This window comes from Sorex fumeus, unplaced genomic scaffold (assembly GCF_029834395.1).
Source record: "Sorex fumeus unplaced genomic scaffold, SorFum_2.1 ptg000043l, whole genome shotgun sequence".
Classification (NCBI taxonomy): Eukaryota; Metazoa; Chordata; class Mammalia; order Eulipotyphla; family Soricidae; genus Sorex; species Sorex fumeus.
The window spans coordinates 28,821,281-28,846,770 of NW_026606100.1; the positions used below are offsets into that span (position 1 = coordinate 28,821,281).

Sequence of the window (25,490 nt, forward strand, 5' to 3'; positions counted from 1 at the left end):
AATCCAGAAAGTAAATACAAATATGGGGCTGGAGAGATAGTACAGTGGGTAAGGCAAGCACTTGCCTTGCATGTGGCCGACCTGGGTTTGATCCCTGGCACCCTCATGGTCCCCTGAGCATCACCAGGAGTGATCCCTGAGTGCAGAGCCAGGAGTAACCGCTTGAGTATTGTGGGGAGAAGGAGGAAGGAGAGGAGGGAGAGGATGTGGGAGAGGAGGAAGAAGAGGAGAAAGGGGAGGAGGAGGAGGAGGAAGGAGAAGAGGAGGAGGAGAAAGTAAATACAAATATTAACATCTATTCTCAACACTTGAATGGTTTTGAAATTTGGTGTTCCCTTCTGAGCTTTATTTTACTTTTTTTTCATAAATTATCAATATGTTTTTTCCTCTACTTAAATAAATGACTTTTTTTTTTTTTTGCTTTTTGGGTCACACCTGGCGATGCACAGGGATTACTTCCGGCTCTGCACTCAGGAATCACCCCTGGCGGTGCTCAGGGGACCATAAGAGATGCTGGGAATCGAACCCAGGTCGGCCGCGTGCAAGGCAAACGCTCTACCCACTGTGCTATTGCTCCAGCCCAATAAATGACATGTTTATCTTTATTCTTAGCTATTCTTCAGACAGGTGCTATAGTTAGTCACATGTCCTCATCTACCCTGTCCCTTCATTCACTGAGTTGCAAACACTTGCCCACCAGAAAGAGCAGCTGCTCTGAATTTCATCTGGTAGCAGTCAAAATTCCCTGTGCTTACGCAGGCCAATATGGCTTCTCTTTTTACACAAAAGGTAGCAGCAGGCAGAAAACTATTCACTGTTTTGTTTCTAGTTTTTTTTCCAGCTGAAGACCTTTTCATATCTGGGCATACAGTTACTCTGCTCCTTTTCAAGATACGTAACTGAAATGCTCCAGAACTGACTGTGCCATTCTCTAGCTGGTGGACATGAGCACTTTACTATTTTGGGCTGTAACAAAATTATACTTCAATGCTGTAGCAACAGAACAGCGGTAGGGCGTAGGGCGTTTGCCTTGCGCACAGCCAGCCCGGCCGAGCCGAGTTCGATTCCTCCACCCCTCTCGAAGAGCCCGGCAAGCTACCAAGAGTGTCTTGCCCGCACGGCAAAGCCTGGTAAGCTACCTGTGACATATTCATATTCAATATGCCAAACATGGGGCTGGAGCAATAGCACAGCGGTAGGGCATTTGCCTTGCACGCAGCTGGCCCGGCCAAGCCGGGTTCGATTCCTCCGCCCCTCTCGGAGAGCCCTGCAAGCTACCAAGAGTAACTCGCCTGCATGGCAAAGCCTGGCAAGCTACCCGTGACGTATTCAATATGCCAAACACGGTAACAACAAGTCTCAAAAACGGAGATGTTACTGGGCCCACTCGAGCAAATCGATGAACAACGGGAGGACAGTCTTTGTTTTGTTGTTTTACCAAATCTTGAAACATATAACATCTTAAGTACATGTGAATCTAGCTGTAACACAGGGCTACAGATATAAGAGCGAACAGAGAGGTGTGCTGTTTCTGTGCTTCCCATATAGATCCAAATGGCCTCTTTGGGGATTTACACAGCTTATGCTCCTGACAGCAATAAAGCAGGGCCCGTGTGCCCACAGCCTCACCCACCAAGTAAATTTTTGCCAAAATTTGGGTGGTATATAAGAGTAGTTCTGGGCTTCTTTTTTTTTTGGAGGGGGGGGAGAGGACAACCAAACAATGCTCAGGCCACCCCCTACAATACTTTGGTAACCAAGTTTGACAGTTCTGTGTAGGGCCCAATAATGTGGCGCTACTCAGTCCCTGGGTGCTGGGGGCAACCAGGCCCACACTCAGTGATGCTCAGGGCCAGCACTGATCACTGAGCTTTCTCTCTGGCCCCCAGGGTAGTTTTAATTTCCATTTCTCTCATTATTAATGCCAATGGGCATTTGTCATATATATGAGTAACTTATAAGACAATCTGCTGGCTTATGCTGCATCTAATTATTTGTTAACATAAGTACTGTGATGAATATTCTTATATCGTGACACAAGAGTACTTCCTTAGGAAACATTCTAGATGTAAAATTACTAGGTTAAATGTTATACACCCAGTGAGATTTTACAAAATCATTCTGATTTTGTGTCTGTCTTCTATCATATCAATGACCTATGCTCCAGGAATGTGTCACCTATACATCTGAAATGGCTATCAATCTAAAAAAAAAAAAAAGGTAAAAAAAAATAAAAGGAAACAGAGATTCCTTCCCACAAAGCCATGAACCAAGCAACAACCTCTGGGTAGGAGACTCGAACTCACAACACGGTCACATCACCTCCAGCAACTCCCTCGCCCCCGGACTGACTCCCCCTCTCTACAACACCGAAAAGCTGACTTTAGCAGGCAGGATTAGGTCTGTTTTTTTTTTAAGTAGTACGAAAATAAGTAGTTCCAAGTGAGAGTGTCCTGAAGCAGATCACCCAAGCTAAGATCACAATGCAGCCATTGTTCAACATGTTCTTGGAATTCTTTTGAAATTGTGTTTAGCGGCAACATCTCATTATTATTTTTGGAGCTTCTCAAAGATACCAGATCTTCATCCTTTCAAAGGATCTCAGTTTCCAGATCCCTAAAACAGAAATCTGAAGTTTTTAAAGTTAAAAATGTTTAGCTTTCAGAAATGGTTATCTGCATCATGTACAGCCGAGGAGAAGGATGAAGAAACTGGGGAATATTGACAACAATTATGAACAAATGGTCTTTTGTGAGGCTCGAACTTGCTTTGAAGGTGATTCCAAGAGATTTCCCAGAAATCTTTGAGCAAGAGCAGTATATATATACCAACTATCTTACAGGGAAGATACAATTGGAATACTCAAGAATTTGAGTGTTCATTAAAAAAAAAATTCTATTATGTTTCACACATCTGTTTGGGTGTAATATATTAGAATTAGGACATTATGTTCATTTGTAAATCATGATTATAAAAAAATTTAAATGTGGGGGCTGGAACAATAGCACAACAGGTAGGGGGTTTGCCTTGCACGGGGCTGACCCGGGTTTGATTCCCAGCATTCCATATGGTCCCCTGAGCACCACCAGGAATAATTCCTGAGTGCAAAGCCAGTAGTAACCCCTGTGCATCACTGGATGTGACCCAAAAAAAGCAAAAAAATAAATTAAATAAATAAATAAAATAAAAAGGTGAACATTAAAGAAAATAAAAGAAAACCACACTGCCACTGTTCTTTGTTCTGTTTGGAGCTCCCATCTGCCAGTGCTCAGGGTTCCTACTGGCTGGGTGCCCAGGAGGTGCTCCCAGCAGTACCCAGGGGAGTACACAGGGCCAGGAATCAAAACCAGGCCTCTGGCAGGCAGAGCATGTGCTCCATCCCTCTCTCCCCTACCCAGAAGCACTGTTCTCATCTGTGTACATTCTCTGTACAACACAGAAAGTTCTGAAAACACACCTGGAGGCACAGTCTGGGCCAAAGAAAAACTGTCCATTTGTAGCTCCCCACCCCCCCACCCCACCCCCATCCTGCTGCCCAGCTTCCCCAGCGCTCAGCTCCAGATTTATTCCCAGGGCATTGCCTCCCGGCCCTAAGGAAGTAGAGATGGAGGCAGTAAGGTCAAACATTAACAAGGAACTACTACTCCCATCCTCTGGGGGATTCGCATGCTTGTCGAACCCATGCGTTTCGTCGGAGAGCACTCCTTCGCTACCTCACTCATTCTACAAGATTTAATGAATCGACTATGAACCAGGAATGACAGGACACAACAACCCAAACATGAAAAGTAAATAAATAAAGACACTATCTGCCCTCCAGGAAACGGGGCCCCTGAGTGACCTTGGAGGGATCAAGGAAGATTTTTACAGAAGAACCGAGGAACCAAAAAAGATGGGAATACCAACATGAGCTCTGGGGAGCTTCAAGAGCGGAAGCGTTCAGGGACGTCTATTTTTATGGCTCAGCCAGAAGCTCTCAGAGGAACAGCTGGGAGTGACTCGGAGAGTCTTGGTGTCACTCTGAGAGAATTTTGCTTCAGAGGAGAGGAAAAGCCAGGAGCACTTAAGCAGGAGCGTGACGTGAAAAGCTGCACAGTTAAAGAGGATCACGAGAGAGACGGGATGGAAAAGAAGCAGGGATGCAGGACAGAGGCAGAGCCGGGGCCCAGGAGGCAACCACTCCAGCTCAGAAGGGAAACAGCAAGGTCTTGTGCATCGGGTGGCGGCAGCAAGAATCAGGAATAGGGGAGGGATTCCAGACAGTGACAGAAGACAGAACCTAGTGACAGGGATGGAGGAAAGGGTCGCCCTTGACAGCCGAGGGCCTGCTCTACTCTGGAGAAGGGCTTTGAAGGCAGCAGGCCCAACCACGATGCAGAACACAGGAGAGAAGTGTGAGAGAGACGGAGGCATGGAAATGATGCTCAGCACTGCTCACGTGTGGAAGCTGCCTGATAATTCTAGCAAGCTATGTAACCAGCGCACATCCCTCACTGCAGGGAGAAGTGCCGGCTGGCAGGGAAGGTTTCCTAACTACAGGCAACAGCAGGACCTGAAGCCTCAGTGATTCCAGGGTTTTCAGAACACACCAAGCAAGGGCTGCTGGTTTGGGTTGTTCTTTTTTTTTTTTTTTAACTCATTGAATAGTTACACAACAATTTACAAAAGAGTTATTGCAGTCGCGCGGTCCCTGTTTTCAAATCTGGGGCCAAAACAGCTGAATAGTTGGCCCAAGAGTACAAGGATTGTCAGAGTAAGTTTCTGACACAGAGGATTTTCTTATTTCATTTTGGGGTTACCATACCCAGAGATACTCAGGAGCGATTCCTGGCGCAGTGCTCAGGAGTTGTTCCCAACGGTGCCTGGGGAAACCACACAGAGCTGGAGATCCAACTTAAGGTTCCCAAAGGCAAAGTCTGAGCTTTCTGCATCTCTACCTGACCCCCAAGAGCTTTCTGAGAGTAAGAGTTGTGGAGAGCAAGCAAAACAGATCCTAGAGCACTGCACTAGGGAATGCTTTTCTCAGCATGCTCTGTGAATCACGGTCTTTCTCTGGGGAAGAGCGAAGGAGTCACATGGGTTTCAGATGAGCCCAGAACCTTGCTTTGCAGAAGTATAGGAAGAAAGAGATTAAGAAAACTAAACCACCACTCTCATGCCCTTGCAGGCTCCACATCCCTCACTGAGAGGGCCTGTGGGTACTTCACTAAGGGTTCAAAGATACCAAGGACCAGATTAAAAACAACAAACAGGGGCCGTGTGATAGTGCAGCAGGTAGGGTTCCTACTGGCTCGGTGCCCGGGAGGTGCTCTCAGCAGGACCCAGGGGGAGTACACACAGCCAGGGATCAAAACCAGGCCTCTGGCAGGCAGAGCATGTGCTCCATCCCTTTGCACTCTCTCCCCCTACCCAGGAGCACTGTTCTCATCCATGTACATTCTCTGTACAACTCAGAAAGTCCAGAAACATGCCTGTAAGCACAGTCTGGGCCAAAGAGAAAGTGTCCATTTGTAGCTCCTAATACCCCCCGACACCAACCCGACCCCCATCCTGCTGCCCAGCTTCTCCAGGGCTGAGCTCCAGATTCATTCCCATGGAATTGCCTCCCAACCCTAAAGAAGAGAGATGGAGGCATAAGGTCAAACATTAACAAGTAACTACTACTCCCATCCTCTGGGGGGATCTGCATGCTTATCTGCAGCCCATGCTGACCTGGGTTTGATCCCTGGCTTCCCATATGGTCCCCCGAGCACTACCAGGAGTAACTCCTGAGTGCAGAGCCAGGACTTAACCCCTGAGCATTGCTGGGTATGACCCAAAAAGAAAAATAAAATGAAAATAAAATCAGCAACGACAAAAAGCCAGAGAGATAAGACAGCAGCTATAGTGATTCCCCTGCATGCAGCTGACCTGGGTTGGAGGCCCAGCATCGCATTTGGTTCCCCCTAGGTACCGCCAGGAATGATCCCTGAGTGCAGAACCAGGAGTCAGCCCAGAGCATAGCCAGGTCTGGCCCCAACACCAAAACACAGCGACAAATATTAAAGTAAGTGTGGGATCAAAGGAAACTAAGCTTATGTGATAAACTGGCATCCGTGGAGAAATTTCTTTGCTGGAGTTGCATCAGGCTGAATCCATTATCTCCCCTACTTTAAACCACTTCTCTGAAATGTTGAGACACTAAAACAGACAACTGAAAGGGCACTTGGTTCTAAGTTTCCATTCCTGGTGGAAAATGTGATGCTGTTTTAACTAGAAGGAAATGACTGGAATAGTCACAGCAGAAGAAAATCTCTGGGGGAACCCTCTGCAAGTAGGAACTGGCTAATGAGATTACAATTATTCTCGACACATCTAGCGTCACTAGCACACGGGCTGAATAATCTCCACTGGGTTTTACCTTAACTAAGGGCAGCTGGGGGGGGAGGGGAAGAGAAAAATGTCACGAGTCCCTAACTCAGAGACTAATGAAATGTCCTTCACAAAGAATGTACTTGGAGATGTGCACAGAGCTGGAACATACTGGAAAGAGACCTTTCATTTCACTCCAATCAGGCCCTATTGTAGCACTTGCCATGCACAAAAAAGGGTGAGTCACAGTGATTATCAAATATATTCCTAGGGGTCAGAGCAATAGTGCATTAGGTAGAGAGTTTGCCTTCCATAAGGCAGACTCAGTTTTAATCCCTGGCGTCCCACATGGTCCCCTGAGCATCACCAGGAGTGATCCCTGAGTGAAGAGCCAGGAGAAGCCCCTGAGCATTGCTGGATGTGGCCCCTGACCAAAATAATATTCTGTAGCCCTTTTTGTTTTTATGTCACATTTCATATGTAATTTATTTCTTCCATCCTCACAACTAGTAAGCCGATAACATCACTACCCTACCCTGCAGTCATGTAATGTACATGCCAATAAACTAGAAGGGCAGACTGCAGAGTTTATCCAGCCCTAGCTTCTCATTGAGCAGACCGAGTTCCGGAAATATTAAATAGTTGTCCCAAGTCTCCTGGCTGGACCCAGACCTCCTGCTCTTTCTCCCTGCAGTATCCCGGCTAGCATCTTTGGCACCTGGAGAGGCCTAGAGAGAAGGAAGCATACAAATTCTAGGAGCTGAGAGACTCGAGCTCGAATCCCAGTGCTCCCTTCTCTGGCTGCAAGGCCTGGGCTGCTGCAGTCTGTGCTCCAGTTTCCTCGCCTCTAAGGCAGTAATCATAAGCACCCTCAAAGTCAAAGTCAGAGTCAGCTTGAAAGGACATGAAGGTCTGCTCCACGGCTTGGAAGCCAGCAGCACATGCTGGGGGAGAAGGCAGCTCAGATAGAGAAGGAAACACCAAGTAAAGGATGTTTGGAGGATTCGCTCAGGATGCGAGATGCGTACTGAAAGTAGACTATAGATCGAATACAATGGCCACTCAATACCTCTATTGCAAACTACAAGACCCTGAAGGAAAGAGAGGGAATGCCCTGCCACAGAGGCGGGGCGGGGTGGAGGGGTGATGGGATGGGGAGTGGGAGGGCTACTGGGATCATTGGTGGTGGAGAATGGGCACTGGTGGAGGGATGGGTATTCGATAATGGTAAAACTGAAATCCAAGCACGAAAGTTTTTAAGTCTACAACTGTACCTCATGGTATTTCACTAATTAAAAAAAAAAAAAACCCGAAAGGACATGAAACCCTAAGTCATTTACTCATGGTGAGGAGCAAGTTCCCGTGTTCCTGGAGAACGTGACAAGAGCACAATCCCAAGGGAGGTGACCCTTTGAGCCACAGGCTATGTTTCTGAGCCAATCTGTGCTGGCAGGATACTTTTTTCTCCGTGAGCAGTTGGCTTCTGAACCAATGTCAAGAAACATCTCATTTTGCTGTCCTTGAGCTCAAAGTTTATATTCACCATCTTTTAGGCAACCCCAAAGAGACATTAAGTCAACAGCAACAGCTAACTACAGAACTCCTACTTAGGGACCTTCTCTAAGCATACTATACAATCTAATTCTCACCAAATAAATTTATACTGTAAGAGAGTTCAAAGATACCTAAGCCAAGAAAATATGAAATTACTAAGTAAAAACATTTAGTCTCGAAAAATACTCAGAAGTTTTGGTTTAGATTGAAATTGCACGCTTGAATAGTACCCAGTCCTGTTCAATCCAATTTCACTCCATTTCCAACACTACTGAATGCCATGAATTCCCATGTTCCCGCTACATAGTATTATTGGCCTTTAAAAAAATACTTTAGGGGCAGGAGAGATAGTACAATGGGTAGAGGCATCCCATATGGTCCCCAGAGTACTGCAAGGAGTAATTCCTGAGTGCAGAGTCAGGAAAAACCCCTGAGCACTGCCAAGTATGGACCAAAAACCAAAAATAAACAAATAAAAATTTAAAAGAACTTTACTGTGGAAATTTGTAAGCAGATGTATGTGAGAAATATAAGGGCTGTCATGCACCTATTACCCAGCTTCAACAACTTCAACACAACATTACTTTTAAAAGGTATTTTTCTCATCCCTGGCCCAAACTCTTCCCACTTTTTCCACTGCAAGGACCCTAATCTTCAACCCCCTTTTCCCTACCCTCTGCTACAAACAGTTCAATTTCATCTTTCCAAAATACCTAGACCTTTGACTCCATATTTGTTCCCTAGTACGGAACTTTTAGCCCTTAATTCAGTTCCTTCTCCCTGGTTGGTCAGTCCAGATCTTCTTCTTGACAGATGAGGAAATTCTGAACTCAATCCAAAAAAACAGAAGGCAAGTCCAAAAACTAGAAGGAAGCCTTGAAGACAAGGATGTGTGGGAAGCACTGTTTCTACGTCTCCGACTTTTCCCATCCTCCTACCCTCTCTACATCACTTTTAAAAAGCATTTTTCTCATCCCTGGCCCATACTCTTCCCAGAAGACTTTTCCCACTGCGGGGTCCCTAATCTTCAATCCCCTTTTCCCTGCCCTCTGCTACAAACAGTTCCATTTCCTCTTTCCAAAAGGCCTAGACCTTTGACTTTACATTTGCTCCCAAGCACACCCCCGGGGAATCTGTGACAGCCCTGGGCACCAGACCTGTCTCAAGCATTTTAAGAGATCTATTCCTTGGGGCTGGAGCAATAGCACAGCGGGTAGGGCTTGTCCGCCTTGCACGCGGACAACCCGGGTTCGATTCCCAGCATCCCATATGGTCCCCTTCCCAGCATCCTATAAGGTCCCTTGAACAGCGCCAGGGGTAATTCCCGAGTGCAGAGCCAGGAGTAACCCCTGTGCATCGCCCGGTGTGACCCAAAAAGCCAAAAAAAAAAAGAGAGAGAGAGAGAGAGAGAGAGAGAGAGAGAGAGAGAGAGAGAGAAAGAGAGAGGTTTATTCCCGTGCTTAACAATCTGTTTATCTGAAGCTCCTAGTAGCCAAAATTTGAACCTCGGGTCCCCCCCCCCCATAAGTTCTAGTACTAGACTGAAACCTGTCCGCTCAAATACTCACCCGCCCAAACCAGAGGTCCCTGCAGCTGAGAGTTCTCCACCCCAAGCTTAAGTTCTCCACCCCAAGCTTAACGCATCTTCCTATTTTCCTCCTCCTCGGGGCCGTCCCATTTATTAAAAGTCCAAAGGATGTTGTAGACAGAACCCGTGATGGAATGGGAAACGCTGGGTTTGCGAGGTCCTGGCTGCTCCATCTGTTCCCCGCGCGCCCGCGTGCATTTCGGGAAAGCTGATATGCCCATCTGTAAAATGGGCGGGGTGAGCACGCCGCGTGGATCCGGCCGCGCCCCCGCGGTCCCCCTCTCCGGGAGGGCCCCGGCCTGTGTGCCAGGGGCCAGCGCCGGGGCCGGGCGCGCGCCCCACTCCCGAGGCTGTGCTGCCCCCCGCAGTCCAGAAACCTCGCATCCTTACCTCCCACTCCCAGGTTGACCTTGCGGGGGTCCGGGTCCTCCCGGAAGTCAGCGGTCAGTTTAAAGACCAGGACCGGCGGAGCCTGCGGGACCTCGGCAAAGACCGACGGAGGCGCCATGGTTCGAGAGGACACGAACGGCTCGGGCCGCTTGCAAAGTGCGCCTGGAGCCGCCCGCTCGGGTCTAGCCGAGGTGGCTGGAGGAGACACTCACCTTCACCTAGCTGGCGGGGGCGGGCCCGCGGGCGCCAATGGCCGGGCCGCGTCCGGAGCTTGGCAACGCGGCGAGCCAATCGCGAGCCTCTGACGCAGGCGGGGCGGGAGGAGGCGGCGCTATTGTCCAATCCAATCAGGAGATCTTATCTGCGCCCCCGGTAATGATGTAACCAATGCAATGGGCGCCGGCCGGGACGGGGGCGGGGCCTCGGGGTAATTGGCAGGTCGTGCACCTATCGCGGGGGCTCTTACTCCTCTGGGGCTTCAGCGCCGCGGGGTGGAGCCCAGCGGCCGAGGTGCACCCGGGGCGGCCTCCTAGACCTGGGCTCCGGGACTCCCGGAGGACCGGCCTTCCTAATCCCCTCAGAGCCCCCGTACGTTCGTGACTCGGTCTGGCCCAGGCTGGCAGCCAAGTCCTCGGCGTCCGCGCACGGGACACTTGTCCTGGGCCAGGACGTGCAGCACCGATGTCCGCGCCGTTGACTTTGACCCTCTTCCCTGCTGGACATGCGGGTATCCCGCCTGCCTTTGATCTCAGACAGTGAGAGTCAGCCTACCCGAAGGACACGGTTCCGTTTTCAGAAGTCCCCTTCTGCCGCGCCTGTTTAGTTTGACGGGTTTGCCCCACTGGTCCCGCGGGAGCTGTAATTAAGATTCTGGCGAGGCCTCCTTTCCCCCTCGCTCTCCTGGCATGCACACCACGAGAAGTTGCTGTCGTCTGCTGGCTGGGGCCCAGGCTGCTACTGCTGCTTTCTGTCTGTCCCCTGATGCTTTCCTCTCCACCTGTTCACTCAGAGCAGTTGCCTCCTTCCGTAACCCTAAGGTCAAATCTTTGCAGCGCTTCTGCGCCCAGTGGTGGGCAATTTTTCCGTTTTAGAAAACGTCCCCAGCCCCCATGCCAAACTAAGGTTTAGATTCTGGTTCTGCCGCTCCCTAGATTGGGCAGGTTTGGGCGAGTGACTTAAGCTCTGGATTCCTGCTGTGTCCTGCTGTGGTTGTGGGGATTCTGTGAGTTAATGCAGCCTAACATGAATTTATATTCAGGCGTGGTTGCATCTAGCAAGCTCTCCCTAAATGTTAACTGTACATATACAATAGTTCTTTGTCCATGGTAAGCTTTATTATTATTATTATTATTAAGAACTGTTCTTGATAGTTGAGTTTTAGGCATATAATATTTCAACACCTATCCCTCCACCAGTGTTCCCATATTCCCTCCCTGCCCCAACCCCCACCTATCACAGTCTGTCAATTTGACAGGCACATGACAAAGTTTCAATGGTTGCAGCTTAGATCAGTTTTGTTGAATCTGTGTTTTGGAGATATGGCTATACCACTCACCCATATCACCGGTATAACCGAAGCCCTGATGCCTGTTCATTCATTAAACATTTTTTTAAAATAGCGTTTAATGTATCCTCCAGATAAACTAACCCCCCCCCCCAACTCCAGTCTCACAATTCCTGTGTTCTGTCAATGATAAGAGAAATCAGTTCTCTTGGTGTTTATGAAGAAAACTCTGCTCATAGAATGCAACACATCTTAAATTGAATATTCCACTCAAAAGAATTGAGGCAAAATAACTTTGTGTGACACCTGCAACCTTCTGCTGCCTTTCAGAAATGCCACCTTCTATTCTGAAGGTGACTTCCGGCAGCGTTTCATTCCCCACACTTCTCCAGGACAGCACATTCAGCCCTGAAGGTGAAATGACAGTGAACTTTCCAAGCTTCCAAAAGCAGAGGCAAAGGACTGGTCTGTAGCTGCCGGGAGAGACCAGAAGGCTGTTCTATAGCTCAGCCTTCCCAGAGCTTTATAAGTCTGATCTTCTCAACACTGACCAAAACTATCAGGGTCACTTCTTATGTCATTCCCTGAAGGGACAAAATAACCCTGGCCAAGTCCAAATAAATCATTATTCACAGCCTACATACCATGATCAAATCAAATGGTACCATCGCCTTTCTCGTCAAGCCATCAGAACATAATGTCTTCTGAAGTTTAGATAGATGGGGGAAGGACGGGTAATATCATGTGGGACCCCAGCCTTGGACACTCTTCCTTAAGAATAGGAATCATCTTGGAGATTGCTTTCCTGGGGACTGAGGGTGAGTTGGCAGCAGCAGGCCACGGTGCTGACGGTGCTGGGGAGCGGGGGTGGATTTATTCCCAGTCAGTCCTCAGAGTTCACTCCCAGGGGTGTTCATGGGACTGTACAGCACTCGGGATCCAACACGGGGCTCCCGCATGCAAAGTATGTGCTCTGCTCATGCCTTTGAGCCATCTCCGTGGCCCTGCTGATTAGGTTTAAGTCAGTTCCCTGGTGTCTTTGAGCCCTGCAAAGGCCAGTCTTGAAATAAACAAAATGCTTCCCAGGCCATTGCTAATTTTAACACTTTGATTCGAATAGGCTCAGCACTGCCTCCCTGCTGAAAGGATAATTTAAGCCAGAGACTCTTAACAGAGAACATTGACCAGACAAGCTGGCAGCCAGGTAAAGTGGGTGTCTTGAGAAAGGGCAGGAAGGGGCAGAAGAAAGAAGAGCTGTTATTCTCTCTGCCTCCTGACTTCATTACGATTTATCCGAGTCCTTCCTACCTTTTCCCTTCTGACTTTTTCCCCTCCTCTACAGAAGTACTGGACTCACACAAGAATCATTGAATTCTTTTAGAATATACACTCAGAAACATGAAAACTTCAGGATGGAGAAAGGTTGTCAGTCTGGGTATCAGTGGGCATTGCATGGACCGCTGAGCCACTCCACACCTGCTCTTTATACCATTTCTTGTCCCCACTTATAAGGTCTCACAAAACTCAGGAGCAAGTCAGGAGAGGGGAGTTGCTCGTTACACTTTGCACTCAAGGGCAAGGGCTTTGGAAAGGTTCTGTTTGGGCATCGACTGTCACCTGGGGTTGTATATTGCTTCAGAAGCTGAGCTGTGTGCTGAACAAATGTTTCTTTCAAAGCCAGAGCTGTAAGAGGAGACCTGTTCAAAGTCACAGAGCTGCTCTGCAGTGGACAGAGAGATAAGGGCTGCTAAGGTGGTGCTGTGCTCTCACTGTACTGAGTCCACTCTTTGTTAAAGTAACTGCCTGTCAACCTCACAAATTCACAGGCTTATTTTCTGGGAGTGCCTGGGATGGGGCCAGCTCCCCTTGCTGCTCCCCTCAATGGCCTCCTCCCTCCCTTGTGTAAGATTCCTTGGGCCACTCTCACTAGCACACATGGATAAGACCAGGGGCTTGTTTCTTGCTGTTTTATTATCTCATGATGGGACTGTCCAGGGAGGCCTAGCTGGACAGAACCTAAGATTAATTCCTAAACCAGGCACCCACATTGGCAAAACCTTTTTCAGAGCAGTTGAGATGTTTGTATGACAGCAATATCAGCAAGACACACAACTGCTGATGTTTGATCTATTTATTGGATAGAATGAGGTTCTAGAGCACCATTTAGAAATTGTCATACTGTGTAGTTTGGGAGCTTTACCTAAGAAGCAAGATAGCATCGTGATTGGAGTCATGACCTCCGGAAGTATATTTCTTTTGTGCACCAGTCTCCTTCATTTGTAATATGGAAATACTCGTAGGTCTAAAAGTTGCCATGAGAATTACATTACTTAATGTAAAGTGTTTTGAATTGTCCTAGTACTTACTTAGTAAGTACTCGATGTGTTAACTGTTACAGCTGTCATCATCACCATCACAGGTGTTTTTATTTGCATTTGATATTTCTCTAGTTTGTTCACTGAATCTCGAGCAACATGGTAGGACAATGCATAGACTTTGCAGTCAAATTCTAGTTCTGCCTCCTAGTAGGTTTATTTGTTTGTTTGTTTGTTTGTTTTTACTGGGGGGAGCACCAAAATAAAAACAAACCAAAAAGAGGTTATTCCTGGCTCTGTACTCAGTGATCACTCTGGGCGGTGCTTGAGAGACCATCTGGGATTCTAGGGATAGAACCCAGGTTGGGCATGTGCAAAGCAAGTTCCCTCCCCACTGTATTATCATTCCAGGCCCTGATTTTTGAACATTTGAGTAAATGACTTGGTATGTCTAAGAAAGACTTTATTCTTTTTTTTTTCTAATATACAATTGGTGGAAAAAAATGTATTTAGAATGAACCAACTGGACTGTTTGGATAATACCAATAATGTTAACAATGTCCAAGGCATCCTAGTCAAGTAGTTAAATGTCAACGGAAATAAGCCTTATTCTCCCCATCATGTCTGAGCAGAGGGCTGACCTTGGCTGGTCCTAGAGTGCTTCACAGCCTGTTGCATCTGGTTCTGCTTGCCTTGACTTTCACAAGGAACACACATGCGCTGTCATCATCTGTCTTCTTTGTGGCTGACTCAGTGATCAGAGGAAGGAAACTTGACAGTGGCTCTGTGGTCAAGCTTGTTTCATTTCTCCTGGATCATTTTTCCAGGGATATTTGTGCTGCCTTCTCAGCCACAGTGTTTGGGTCTTTGAAAGGTAGGTGACTATTGGAAAGAAGATCCTTCAGAATGTGGGTGACAGGGGCTGGAGTGATTGCACAGCAGATAGGGCATTTGCCTTCCACATGGATGACCTGGGTTCGATTCCCAGCATCCCGTATGGTCCCCTGAGCACCGGAAGGAGTAATTCCTGAGTGCAGAGTCAGGAGTAACCCCTGTGTATCACCAGGTATGACCCAAAAAGAAAAAAAAAAAGAATGTGGGTGATATATGGATCTTCATGGTGTGTGTGTGTGTGTGTGTGTGTGTGTGTGTGTGTGTGTGTGAGATAAACCTTTCACTTTTGCTTTCTTGGCTTTCAAAGCCTTTAACTTTAATATGGGCAAGGGCTTTCATCTTGGCTTTCAGCACCATATTAGTGGAAAGTGCTTTTATTCTTAGGTATAATTTGAAACAAACCAACAAAACAAAAAGATTTCTTTGTGTTGTCTGATATAAACACACCTCTTAATATGGTGGTAGAGATTCTTATTATTGCCGTAGAGGTTGCATCCCATTCTTGGGGAGCTGTAGGACAGCAGTTAGGTAACTCTTTGAAGCAGTTCTAAACTCTTGCAGGCATAGTCTCTGAAATGTTTTTAACATGTAGTATGGGGTGGAGCATGGGGAAAATGAGGGAAGATAGCAGAGAACAAATTTTTGAAGTACTAGGAGTTCCCTAAGAAGTCTTTGTAGTGATCTAAAGAATATCACTATCACGGTAATTTGAAAGTAAGAAGATAGCAATTTAAATAGTTAAATGTCAATATATTAAAAACAACCTTTTATGACTGTTATCTTTTCTGAAGAGAAGAGAGGGTTTTTAGAAACACAATTCCACTGCTCTCAGACACAGCAGACAAATGTCTCCAGTCAAAGAAACACAAAGAAGGAAATGGACGCCTTAGGCAAAGCAAAGGAGACTCTGAACAATGGAAGAAGGGTTGTCAGAAGTCAGTAAAAAAAAACTTGCCCCTGCTCAATGTCTTCCTCAACATACCACATACAGCCTCTTATTTCTTGAACAACAGCTTAAACATTTTTCCTCCAAGTTTGGTCTCTGTATTGTTATTGTTGGGTCCTCTTGGGCTATTGTTGGTACAAGATGAAGGCTGATAAGAAGATCAAGGGGGAAACAAAGTCAGTTAGTTGCCAAGAACACATTTCTCTTAAACTCCTAAAGGCATCCTTTGAAAGCAATCTAAATGGTGTTTTGATGTGTATTTCCCTGATGATTGTGATATAGAGCATTTTTTTCATATGCCTCACGGCCATCTGTATTTCTTCTTTGACAAGCTTCTGTTCATCTCTTCTCCCCATGTTTTGATGGGGTTGGGTGTTTTTATTTCTTGTTCCGTTCCACCAATACATCATACTTCTGGGATAGTAGCCCTTTATCAGATGAGTGATGGGAAAATAATTTCTCCCATTCTTTGAGGTGTCTTTGTATTCAGGTCCTCATTTCCTTTGAGGTGTTGAGGTGCGTTGAATTAATGAGTTAATTTCACATATTTCCGTTTGTTTACCTTTGCTTCCACTTGCGTGGCCAATGGTGTTGCCTCCTTATAGATGTCTCTAGCTTCAATGTCCTGGAGAGTTCTGCGTATGTTTTCTTCTGTGTCATTTATATGCCGCTGGCAAAAGTATTGTAAACCACAATGCCTAAAGGGAAGAGAAAAAAAGAAACAAAGCACCTGGTGGAGGCATGCTGGGTAGGGTCTAGAAGGAAACTACAGGTTTTGATGGACTGTGGTGAAGGGTGTTGGAACCTCCTATGCCTGAAACTCAGTTATGAATGACTTTGTAACTCACAGCGACTCAATTAGGAAAAATAGTAAAAGAAAAACACGAAAACAATGCAACAATCTTCCACATTGCCTGCGGGGATTTACAACACCGAGCAGTAGAGGGCAGCACTGCCCTGCTTTTTGCAAAGGTCTCTGCCAAAAAGGCGAAGTTCTTGACCAGGATCGGTGGTTCCTTTTCTTTTTCTTCTCTTTCCTTTCTTTTCTTTCTTTTTTTTTTCTTTTCTTTTCTTTCTTTCTTTTTTAAAGTATTTCCCTTAGTGTTGGGGTGATTATGTAGAAAGAATGTCAGAGCCAGTATTACCTTGAAGTCACTGGGGGAAAACATGCAAGGATTTGGGTCCCTTGCTTAGCATACGGCTCTGTCTGGCAAAGATAAACAGTAGCCTGACCCCGGACAATCAGATAGGGGTATTGTATGAGCAGCCCTAATGCCCCTGCACCACGTAGTGCTACACACGTATGTAGCAGTCAATCAGCTGCATTCTCAGGATGTGTGCGTGTGTTAATATTGTGTGTAACTTCTGTGTTCTTAGTTCTGATAACTGCTTTTAAATTTGAAGTTATTGGCATGATTCTGCTCTCCTCTCTTTCATACCTGGGTCAGATCGGACTTATCTCAACCCTGCCATGTGTTAGGACTTTAAAGACAAATGTCAGACATGATGGGTCAGGAATGTCTTTCATGACTCTGCCCTTCGTGGAAGGGCTGCCTGCTGAACACAGGGAAATGCGTTTGCTAATCCTTATTCCACTGCAGTATGATTTCGGTCTGTCCATCAGTAAATAGAAAGGAAACAACAATCTGTTATTTCACACTAAAAATTAGTAGGAGAGTGGGGGAGTGGCAGGATGACACAAAAGAAATAATAATCCTAATTTTCACAAACCCATAACTGCAGTGTCCCCAGAATTTAGTTTATGCCTTAATAGGTATTTGGGGGAGGCAAATCTTCAGTATTAATTTGAATGAATCCTGTCAGCAGTGAGAGTAGAAGATTTGGAGCCTCGGGGCTGGAGAGATAGCACAGTGGGTAGGGCATTTGCCTTGCACACGGCCAACCCACGTTCGATTCCCAACATCCCATATGGTCCCCTGAGCACCGCCAGGAGTGCAGAGCCAGGAGTAACTCCTGTGCATTGCCAGGAGTGACCCAAAAAGCAAAAAAAAAAAAAAATAGATTTGGAGCCTCACTGCCATGTCTGTGTGTAAAAAAAAGAAAAAAATACAACCTCTGAACATTTGTTACCCCAACAATTAAGCAGAAAGAATGCCTCCTAGATTTACTAAAAGGGCCGATTTAGTGAAATAAATATTAAAGCGTTTTGAAAGTCATTTAAGTAACAAATAGTTCTATCACTGTAAAGCCTGCAGAGTTACTTTTCTGTTCTAAATTCCATAACACTCTGTGCCTTTTCTTCTCATTTGGTGGTGTTCTAGTCCCAGCAATTATATCCCCTTCCCCAAGGTAACTATAGCCACAAGATATTTGCGGGGCTGGAACGCTAGTCCGTCGTGGAGGGAGTTTGTCTTGAGCACGGCTGACCCGGGTTCGATCCCCGACATCCCATATGGTCCCCTAAGCACTGCCAAGAGTAATTCTTGATTGCAGAGTCAGGAGTAACCCCTGAGCATTGCCTGGTGTGACCCAGAATGCCAAAAAGTAGCACTGTAGCACTGTCGTCCCGTTGTTCATCGATTTGCAGTGCCAAAAAGTAAAAAAAAAAAATAAAAAAAAAAAAAGATATTTGGTACAGAATAGATATTTGAATACTGTTGATTGGTTAAAAAAAAGCTATAGTGTAGAATTTGCTTTATCTTTAATTGTGGTTAAAAAGCATATAACATAAATATTACCATCTTCATCAATGTGTGCAGTATTGTATTGTGAAGTAGATGTGTGTTCTTGTACTGCAGCTCTCTGGAACATTTTCATCGAAAATTCTTTGTTTTGTTGGTTTGGGCTTTGGCTCGGGGGCCATACCTGGCGGTGCTCAGGAACTGCTCCTAGATCTGTGCTGGAGGTGGGATGGAAGAGGGGTCACTTCCGGTGGTGCACAGTGGACCATATGGTGCCAGGGCTCAAACTGGGCCTCAGCCATGCAAATCACGCGCTTAGCCCATTGAGCTATCTCGCTGGCCCCAGAACTTATTCTTTTTTTTTTTTTAATGAATCACCGTGAGGTACAGATACAGACTTACAAACTTTTGTGCTTACATTTCAGTCATACAATGATCAAGTAACCCATCCCTCCACCGGTGCCCATTCTCCACCACCAATGATCCCAGTAGCCCTCCCACCACCCCGCCTCTGTGGCAGGGCATTCCCTTTTGCTTTCTCTCTCCTTTTGGGTGTTGTGGTTTGCAATATAAGTATTGAGTGGCCATCATGTTTGGTCTATAGTCTACTTTCAGCACGCATCTCCCATCCCAAGCAGGCCCTCCAAGCACCCTTTACTTGGTGGTCCCTTCTCTATCTGAGCTGCCTTTTCCCCTAGCATGTACGGCTGGCTTCCAAGCCGTGGAGCAATCCTCCTGTTACACATCTTTACTATTCTTGGGAGTAAGTCTCTCATTCTGTTACTTTATACCAGAACTTATTCTTAATCATGGTCTTCCACAGTGTCAGTCCCTGGGTTCCCAATTAACTTCACTGTTGACTGGTAGGAAACAAGGGAAGACATGCAGGACTTGCTCTCTGTGGTCAGGGTAGGTGGAACCAGGAATGAAAGCTCGGCTCATCTCATCCAGGTGTTGCCTTGGTCTCTCTCTAACTTACAGAACATTTTCTATAAACCCAGGAGGCAATTCAAGAAAGTGCTTCCACAAGTCATTTGCATTTAACATATAGTTATGTTTATATGAAAGAAACTATCATGTTAAAATGCACATTTACTTGCTATAAATCTAAATCTACAGTTGCTTTGTTTCCAAAAGGACTGATTTTGTTTTAGTGCTGGGGAAGGATCCCAGGGCCTCAGTGATCTATTTGGCATCTGCTGAGCTCCAGAGCCACGTCTCCGGACCAGGACACTGGCCTCTTGCTCATTACTGAACATGGAGTCCTATTGTTGATCATTATTGTGATGACAATAGCTTTTGAATTCGCTATTATGTGGGAGGACTGGGGTGTAAAAGAAGCTGTCACAAAGAAGAATCCTGCATTTGCTATTGATAGCTGGTGCTTCTGGGGCCCTGTCAGGATCCAGTATAGAACTCTGAGCTTGTGCTTTTATAAACAAGGCGCATCTTCAAGCACAGGTCTTCATCTTTCCATCATTACTGTTAATTATTAGATCAAATTTATTTGTTTTTTTTTTTTTTTGGGTCAAATTTATCACTGTGTCACTGTCATCCCATTGGTTGTCTAATTACTCAAGCAAGCACCAGTAACATCTCTATTCCTCCCAGCCCTGAGATTTTAGCATTTTAGTCATCTTTTCCCAATGACTGGAGGCTCTTTCAGGGTCAGGAGAATGAGATCTATTGTCGTTACTGTATTTGGCATATCGAATACACCACAAGGAGCTTGCTAGGCTCTGCCCGTGCGGGCGGGGTATTCTTGGTAGCTTGCTGGGCTCTCCGAGAGGCATAAACAGGGAGGAAGTGTCTTATAATGTGTCCGGAAAGCGGCCTGGAGCATTGCAGCGGTTGGGTAGTGGAGGTCGGCTGCTGGGACTGGATCCCTTGGGGTGGGGAGGGCTTGCACCCGCCCCACAGCCTGGTGTGGAGTGCGGAGGTCAAATTTATTTGAGATAATTTTTTTTTTTTTTGCTTCTTTGTACCAAGTCATCAGATAAGCTCAAAAGTTAGGAGTTAACACGTTATTTGGTTTCGGGGCAATACCTAATGGTACTCAGAAACTGCTCCTAACTCTGCTCAGGAGTGACACCTGAGGATGTTGAGGATATTATCTACAGTGCTTGGAATAGAACTGGAGTCAACCACATGAAGGCAGATGACTTAACCCTTTGCTATCTCTTCAGCTCACAATTTTAATATTTTAAGCTACAAACAAAATCAAGAAAATGATGGAGACTTTTGAAATAGTGTTTATAATAGACTTACCAGTTCCTGTCACAATCTCAAAAGCCATAAAGAAAAATGTGATTTGTATGATAATAAAACACTATAAAATAGGATGACTTGGAATAAAACATTTGGAGCATGCTTATTAGTTGTGTATTCAACTTCATTATATTGATAAAAAAATGAATTAAGGATATAAAGTAATCAATCAGGAAATGGAGAATTTCCATGCCAGTTTACTATACAATCTCCCCTCTAGGGATGTTTGATAAAGAAGTTGATACAGGATTGAAGCAATAGTACAGTGGGTAGGGCGTTCCACACAACCCACCCAGATTCGATCCCACATGGTCCCCCGAGCACCACTAAGAGAAATCCTGACTGCAGAGCGAGGAGTAGCCCCTGAGCATCACTGGGTATGACCCAAAAAAAGAGAAAAAGAAGAAAGAAATTGATACGATACCTCAAAGATGTATAGGTACAAAGGTAGCATTGCTTAATAGAAAAATAGTAAGCAGGGACGTATTTCCAACAAAGTAATACTTGTATCCTAAATATCAAAATATTATCGCAAAAATAACTATTTTGAAGACCAGAGAGAGTGTCCAGGGGTTAAAGTGTGTGCCTTGTAAGTGACTGACTGCAGTTAAATTCCCTCCACCGTGTAGTCTCCTGAGCATCGCTGGGTGAAACTCGGGGTTACCTCCATCGCCAGGCCTAAGCAACATAACATACCAGGCCTCAAAAACCCCCTGGCCAGACGGGCAGAGAATCCCACAGAATCGCCCCTGGCCTCCTGAACACCACCCGTGGGAGGTCCCATCACAAAACAGGTTTGAAAGAATCTTCTCACGAACACAAAATTGAGGCAGTTTCTAACAACAACAGTGGAAAATAGTTCTCCAAAGCACTCCCGAGGTAGAGATTTAAACTTTCCAAAGTTCATTCCTCCTAAAGAGTCATGCAGTATCCTGCTGTTGAGAGCTGACATGACACAGAGCAACCATTGTAAAATCACTTCCCAATACAAGAATGATCTGGGGCTGGGGGCCACCAACAGTTCTTGGCCGCCCACAGGCGATTCCGTGCAAGAGCCTGAGGCTGTGGTCTGCTCAGCCCCTGCAGTGTTGGGGATATTTGGGCCACCCTGGAGGTGCGGAGGGCTCCAGGGCTACACCCATGATGCTGAGGGAACCAAGCAGTACTGGGAATTAAACCTGGACTGGGGGCATGCGGAAAAGTACTGATTTTGTTCTGTTGTGTTTAGGGGCTCCACCCAACAGTGCTCACGGATTACTCCTGACTCTGTGCTCAGGGATCCATTTTGGCAGGTCTCAGGTGACCAGAAGCAGTGCTGAGGATTGAGCCCAGGCCAGGCAAGTTCTTCAAGCCCCATGCTACCATTTTGGTCCCTGAAAACAGTTGTAATGAATGTCTGGTTTGCCACATTTTATAATCCCTGGGAGGTCTTCGTTCCTGGCATGATGCTGTAATTGCCGTCTGACATCGTGTTCATTGCCACACAATGGTTTCAAGTTCAAATCAGAGCAGCTACCTACTGCAGAAATGGCAGAGTCGGGGCTTCCTGCGAATGAGGCAGAAGTGTCACCGTTTTTGAACTACTCTGAACAGAAATCTTCCTTTTGCAGCTAAATTGGGTGTACAGCTTAAGAACCTTTTTCCAGCGGCTGGAGCGATAGCACAGTGGGTAGGGCGTTTGCCTTGCAGGTTTGATCCCTGGCATCCCATATGGTCCCCCCAGCACCACCAGGAGTAATTCCTGAGCATCGCTAGGTGTAACCCAAAAAAGAAAAAAAATAACTTTTTTGGGGGGCAAGGAGAAAAGAGAGGGGATGGGTACAGGATAGCAGAAGGCAGTGGTATGAACCACACCTGGCAGTGCTCAGGGCTTAATCCTTAATCCTGGCTCTGTATTCAGGACTCACTCCTGGCAGGGGTTGGTGAACCGTAGACAGTGCCTGGGATCAAACCCAGACCGGCTGTGTGCAAGGCAAGCACCTTTCCTGCTGTACCATCACTCCACCCCCAACCTTTTTTTTTTCTTTTTTGAATGTTAGTCTGCCAACATACCACCTCGGCGGCTTTTCTCAGGACACGTTGGTGTGTACATGCATTTGATTGGCATTTACTGACATCCTGATAGGCACTGCATTGGTGTCAGGACAATGTGGCAAACAAAAAGACAATGTACTCTCTAACCTACAGAGAAAACAGATAACGAGAGTATCATGTAAGAAAAAGGACTAAAATGATGGCCCTGGTGAGAGTTAGAGACCTGTATGGGAGAGGCACCTAGAAGCATGTAGCCAGCCGGTTCCTTCCCCCTCACTTGAGCTTGTGCCCTCCGATGTGGCCGGCATTCCACTTCTAAGACCTCCCCATCCCAGCAACATTTCTTAGAGCTTACATTTTCCACAGACAAATCATAGATCCATTTTGGTACCCAATGTTTTTTTAAATTTATTAAAAATAGTATCTTTAATTTATTATTACTGATAGCTCTTTTACAACAAAAGATAAAAAGACCAAACAATGTTGATTTTCAAAAAATCTATAATATGCAGATACCCATGTTTTTCTCTTTGTGATTCAGTTCAGAAACATGAAGCAAGTGAGATATGGAAGAGCGTTGTAGATCTTGATGAAGTTAATTTTTTAAAAAATACTGACAGGGGCTGGAGCAATAGCACAGCGCGTACCCAGGCTGACCCGGGTTCGATTCCCAGCATCCCATATAGTCCCCCGAGCACCGGCAGGAGTAATTCCTCAGTGCAGAGCCAGGAGTAATCCCTGTGCATCACCACATGTGACCCCAAAAGTGCAAAAACTAAATTAAATTAAAAATACTGACAGAATCAAAAGTATTGATTTCCATGTTCATTATTTTTATATTAAATAAATCAATAAGGATGAGAGGAAAACTGGGGACAAAGAGGACAGGCCCGCCTGCCGTAGGTGAGGGGGTATCACCTAAGGACTGGCAGAGCAGGGGGCCTGAACTGAGCCGCAGAGTCTTCTCTGGATGAGAACTGAACCAAGAACATAAACGATGCATGGAAACAAGGAAGTCCAGAGTCGGAGCCTCTGGTTCTCCCTGGAGGATCAGGCAGTAGCAGGTGGAAGGAAGTGAAATGAACCCCAAAGGAAAGTCAGGAGCAGAGACCCACAAACCTGTCAGGCCTCTGCTGGCAGGAAGCTGGGAGGCTTGGCATGCTTTGGGGTTTTGTTTGTTTATCCTTCTTGTTTGGGGCGGGAATTCTTCACACTTTGTTGTGGTGTGGGGGCTTGTATCCAGACATAGATGCTGGGGCCAGGCTTGAACCCAGGGCCTCACACATGCAAGGTGTGTGCTCTTTCACCCCCTGGCCCCGCAGGCAGTGTTTCCAGCTCATGGTTAGCACATGCGCTGAGCCAGGTGTCCAGTTCCTCCTATATGTGTTTAGCTGGGCTCGAAGAAGGACTTATGAGCCCTCCATTCTTCATCCTCTTCCTTCCCTCCCTTCTTTGTTCTACCAAGTATTCCATATATTGGTCATTTGGACAGCAGCCATTGTCTTCCTTTGGACTGGACTCTCCATTGCATCCAGCTCACCATCTTCTATGAAGGTGTTTAGTGACCCCCAGTCAAGGTGATGTCAGTGTCACCAAGGTGCCTGTTAGAAATGCAGACTCTCAGGGTTGGAGCCATAGCACAGAGGGTAGGGCATTTGCCTTGCACACGGCCGACCCGGGTTCAATCCCTGGCGTCCCATATGGTCCCCCGAGCACTGCCAGGAGTAACTCCTGAGTGCATAGCCAGGAGTAACCCCTGTGCATCGCCTGGTGTGACCCAAAAAGCAAAAAAAAAAAAAAGCAGACTTTCGGGGCCCAGCCCAGGCCACTGAGTGAAACTCTCACCCTTTCAGAAAACCGTCTAGAGGACTGGGAGGGAGACCACTGAGTGGTACAAGGGCCCGTCTTGCAAACATTGGGTCATAGGTTCAGTCCCAGGAGTTGTTCCATGCTGTCAGGCTGCAGCCAGGTGTGTGAGCACTGCAACCATCCCTGGGGAGCACTGCAAGAAGGTACACAAGAACTACAGGTAAAGGAGTGTGATGCCCCCTACCTTACCCTCAAGAGCTGCAGCTAAATGCACAAAAGGCACAAGAAAGCATGTGCGAGACCCCAAGGCATGCATGAGACCCTCAGTCACTGCAACAGGAACCTCAACAGAAGGTGGTGTAGGTGATTAGTGGGAGAAAAATAGGAAAGGAAAATACCCCAGAATATCTTCTGAGCATGTTAAAATGGAGAGAAATCCTTTTATCCCCGTCAGTTTCCCAGACTGCAAAATGAGCACAGCTCTTACTGGCCTACCTTGCTTAGTGTCTTGAATTGAAGGTTTCAAGTTTTAAGTTGAGATTTGAAAAAAAGAAAGTGTTGCAATTAAAAATTTAAAAAAATCGCCAAACAGGAGTTGGGGAGATAGTGCAGGACTCAGAGAGCATGCTCCCCCCTAGGATGGATCCCCCATTACACCCCAAGCACTGCCAGGATAAAAAGGAACGATCCCTGACTATAGTCCGAAGTAAGCCCTGAATACCCCCAGATGTGGACCAAAAGCAAAACACAGAAAAAGAAGGGAGGACAGAGGGAAAGCAGGGGAAAGAAGGAAGAAGAAAAAAGAGAAAGGAAGAGAGGGAGGAAATCCAGAGATCCTATTCCTAGGCCTTCTGATTTAATGGACTCTGGCCTAGGCACAAGATGGTACAACCCAAGGCCACACACAGGGACTGACCTGCCCTCTCAGTCATACATTCTTTAAAGAGTCTCTGAGATTTAAGAGTAATGGCTCAAAGGGCTGGAGAACATACTCTCCATGCAGGAATAAACCCTGAGCACCATGGGCCCCCAAACAAAAGCAAAGACAGCCACCACCACGACCACCACAAAAAAGAGCCACTCAGGTAAATTTAACATACCACGAAATCCAGAATCTTAGAGATGAATAAAGACATGAAGAGTCAGACGTATTGCGTGATACACTAATGTAGAAATGAGAGTGAAAGAAATCAGA

At 46.3% G+C, this 25,490-nt stretch overlaps 1 protein-coding gene across 1 annotated transcript in view; it reads right to left on the reverse strand.

Annotated features, from left to right (window-relative positions):
* GOT1 (glutamic-oxaloacetic transaminase 1) overlaps nt 1–10,115 on the reverse strand; it is a 33,346-nt gene extending 23,231 nt beyond the window's left edge. The window contains exon 1 of the mRNA XM_056120937.1: nt 9,884–10,115. Coding sequence (XP_055976912.1) covers nt 9,884–10,001 — 118 coding nt within the window. The 5' untranslated portion in view covers nt 10,002–10,115. The remainder of the gene's footprint in view (nt 1–9,883) is intronic.
* Between the last annotated feature and the right edge of the window lie 15,375 nt (nt 10,116–25,490).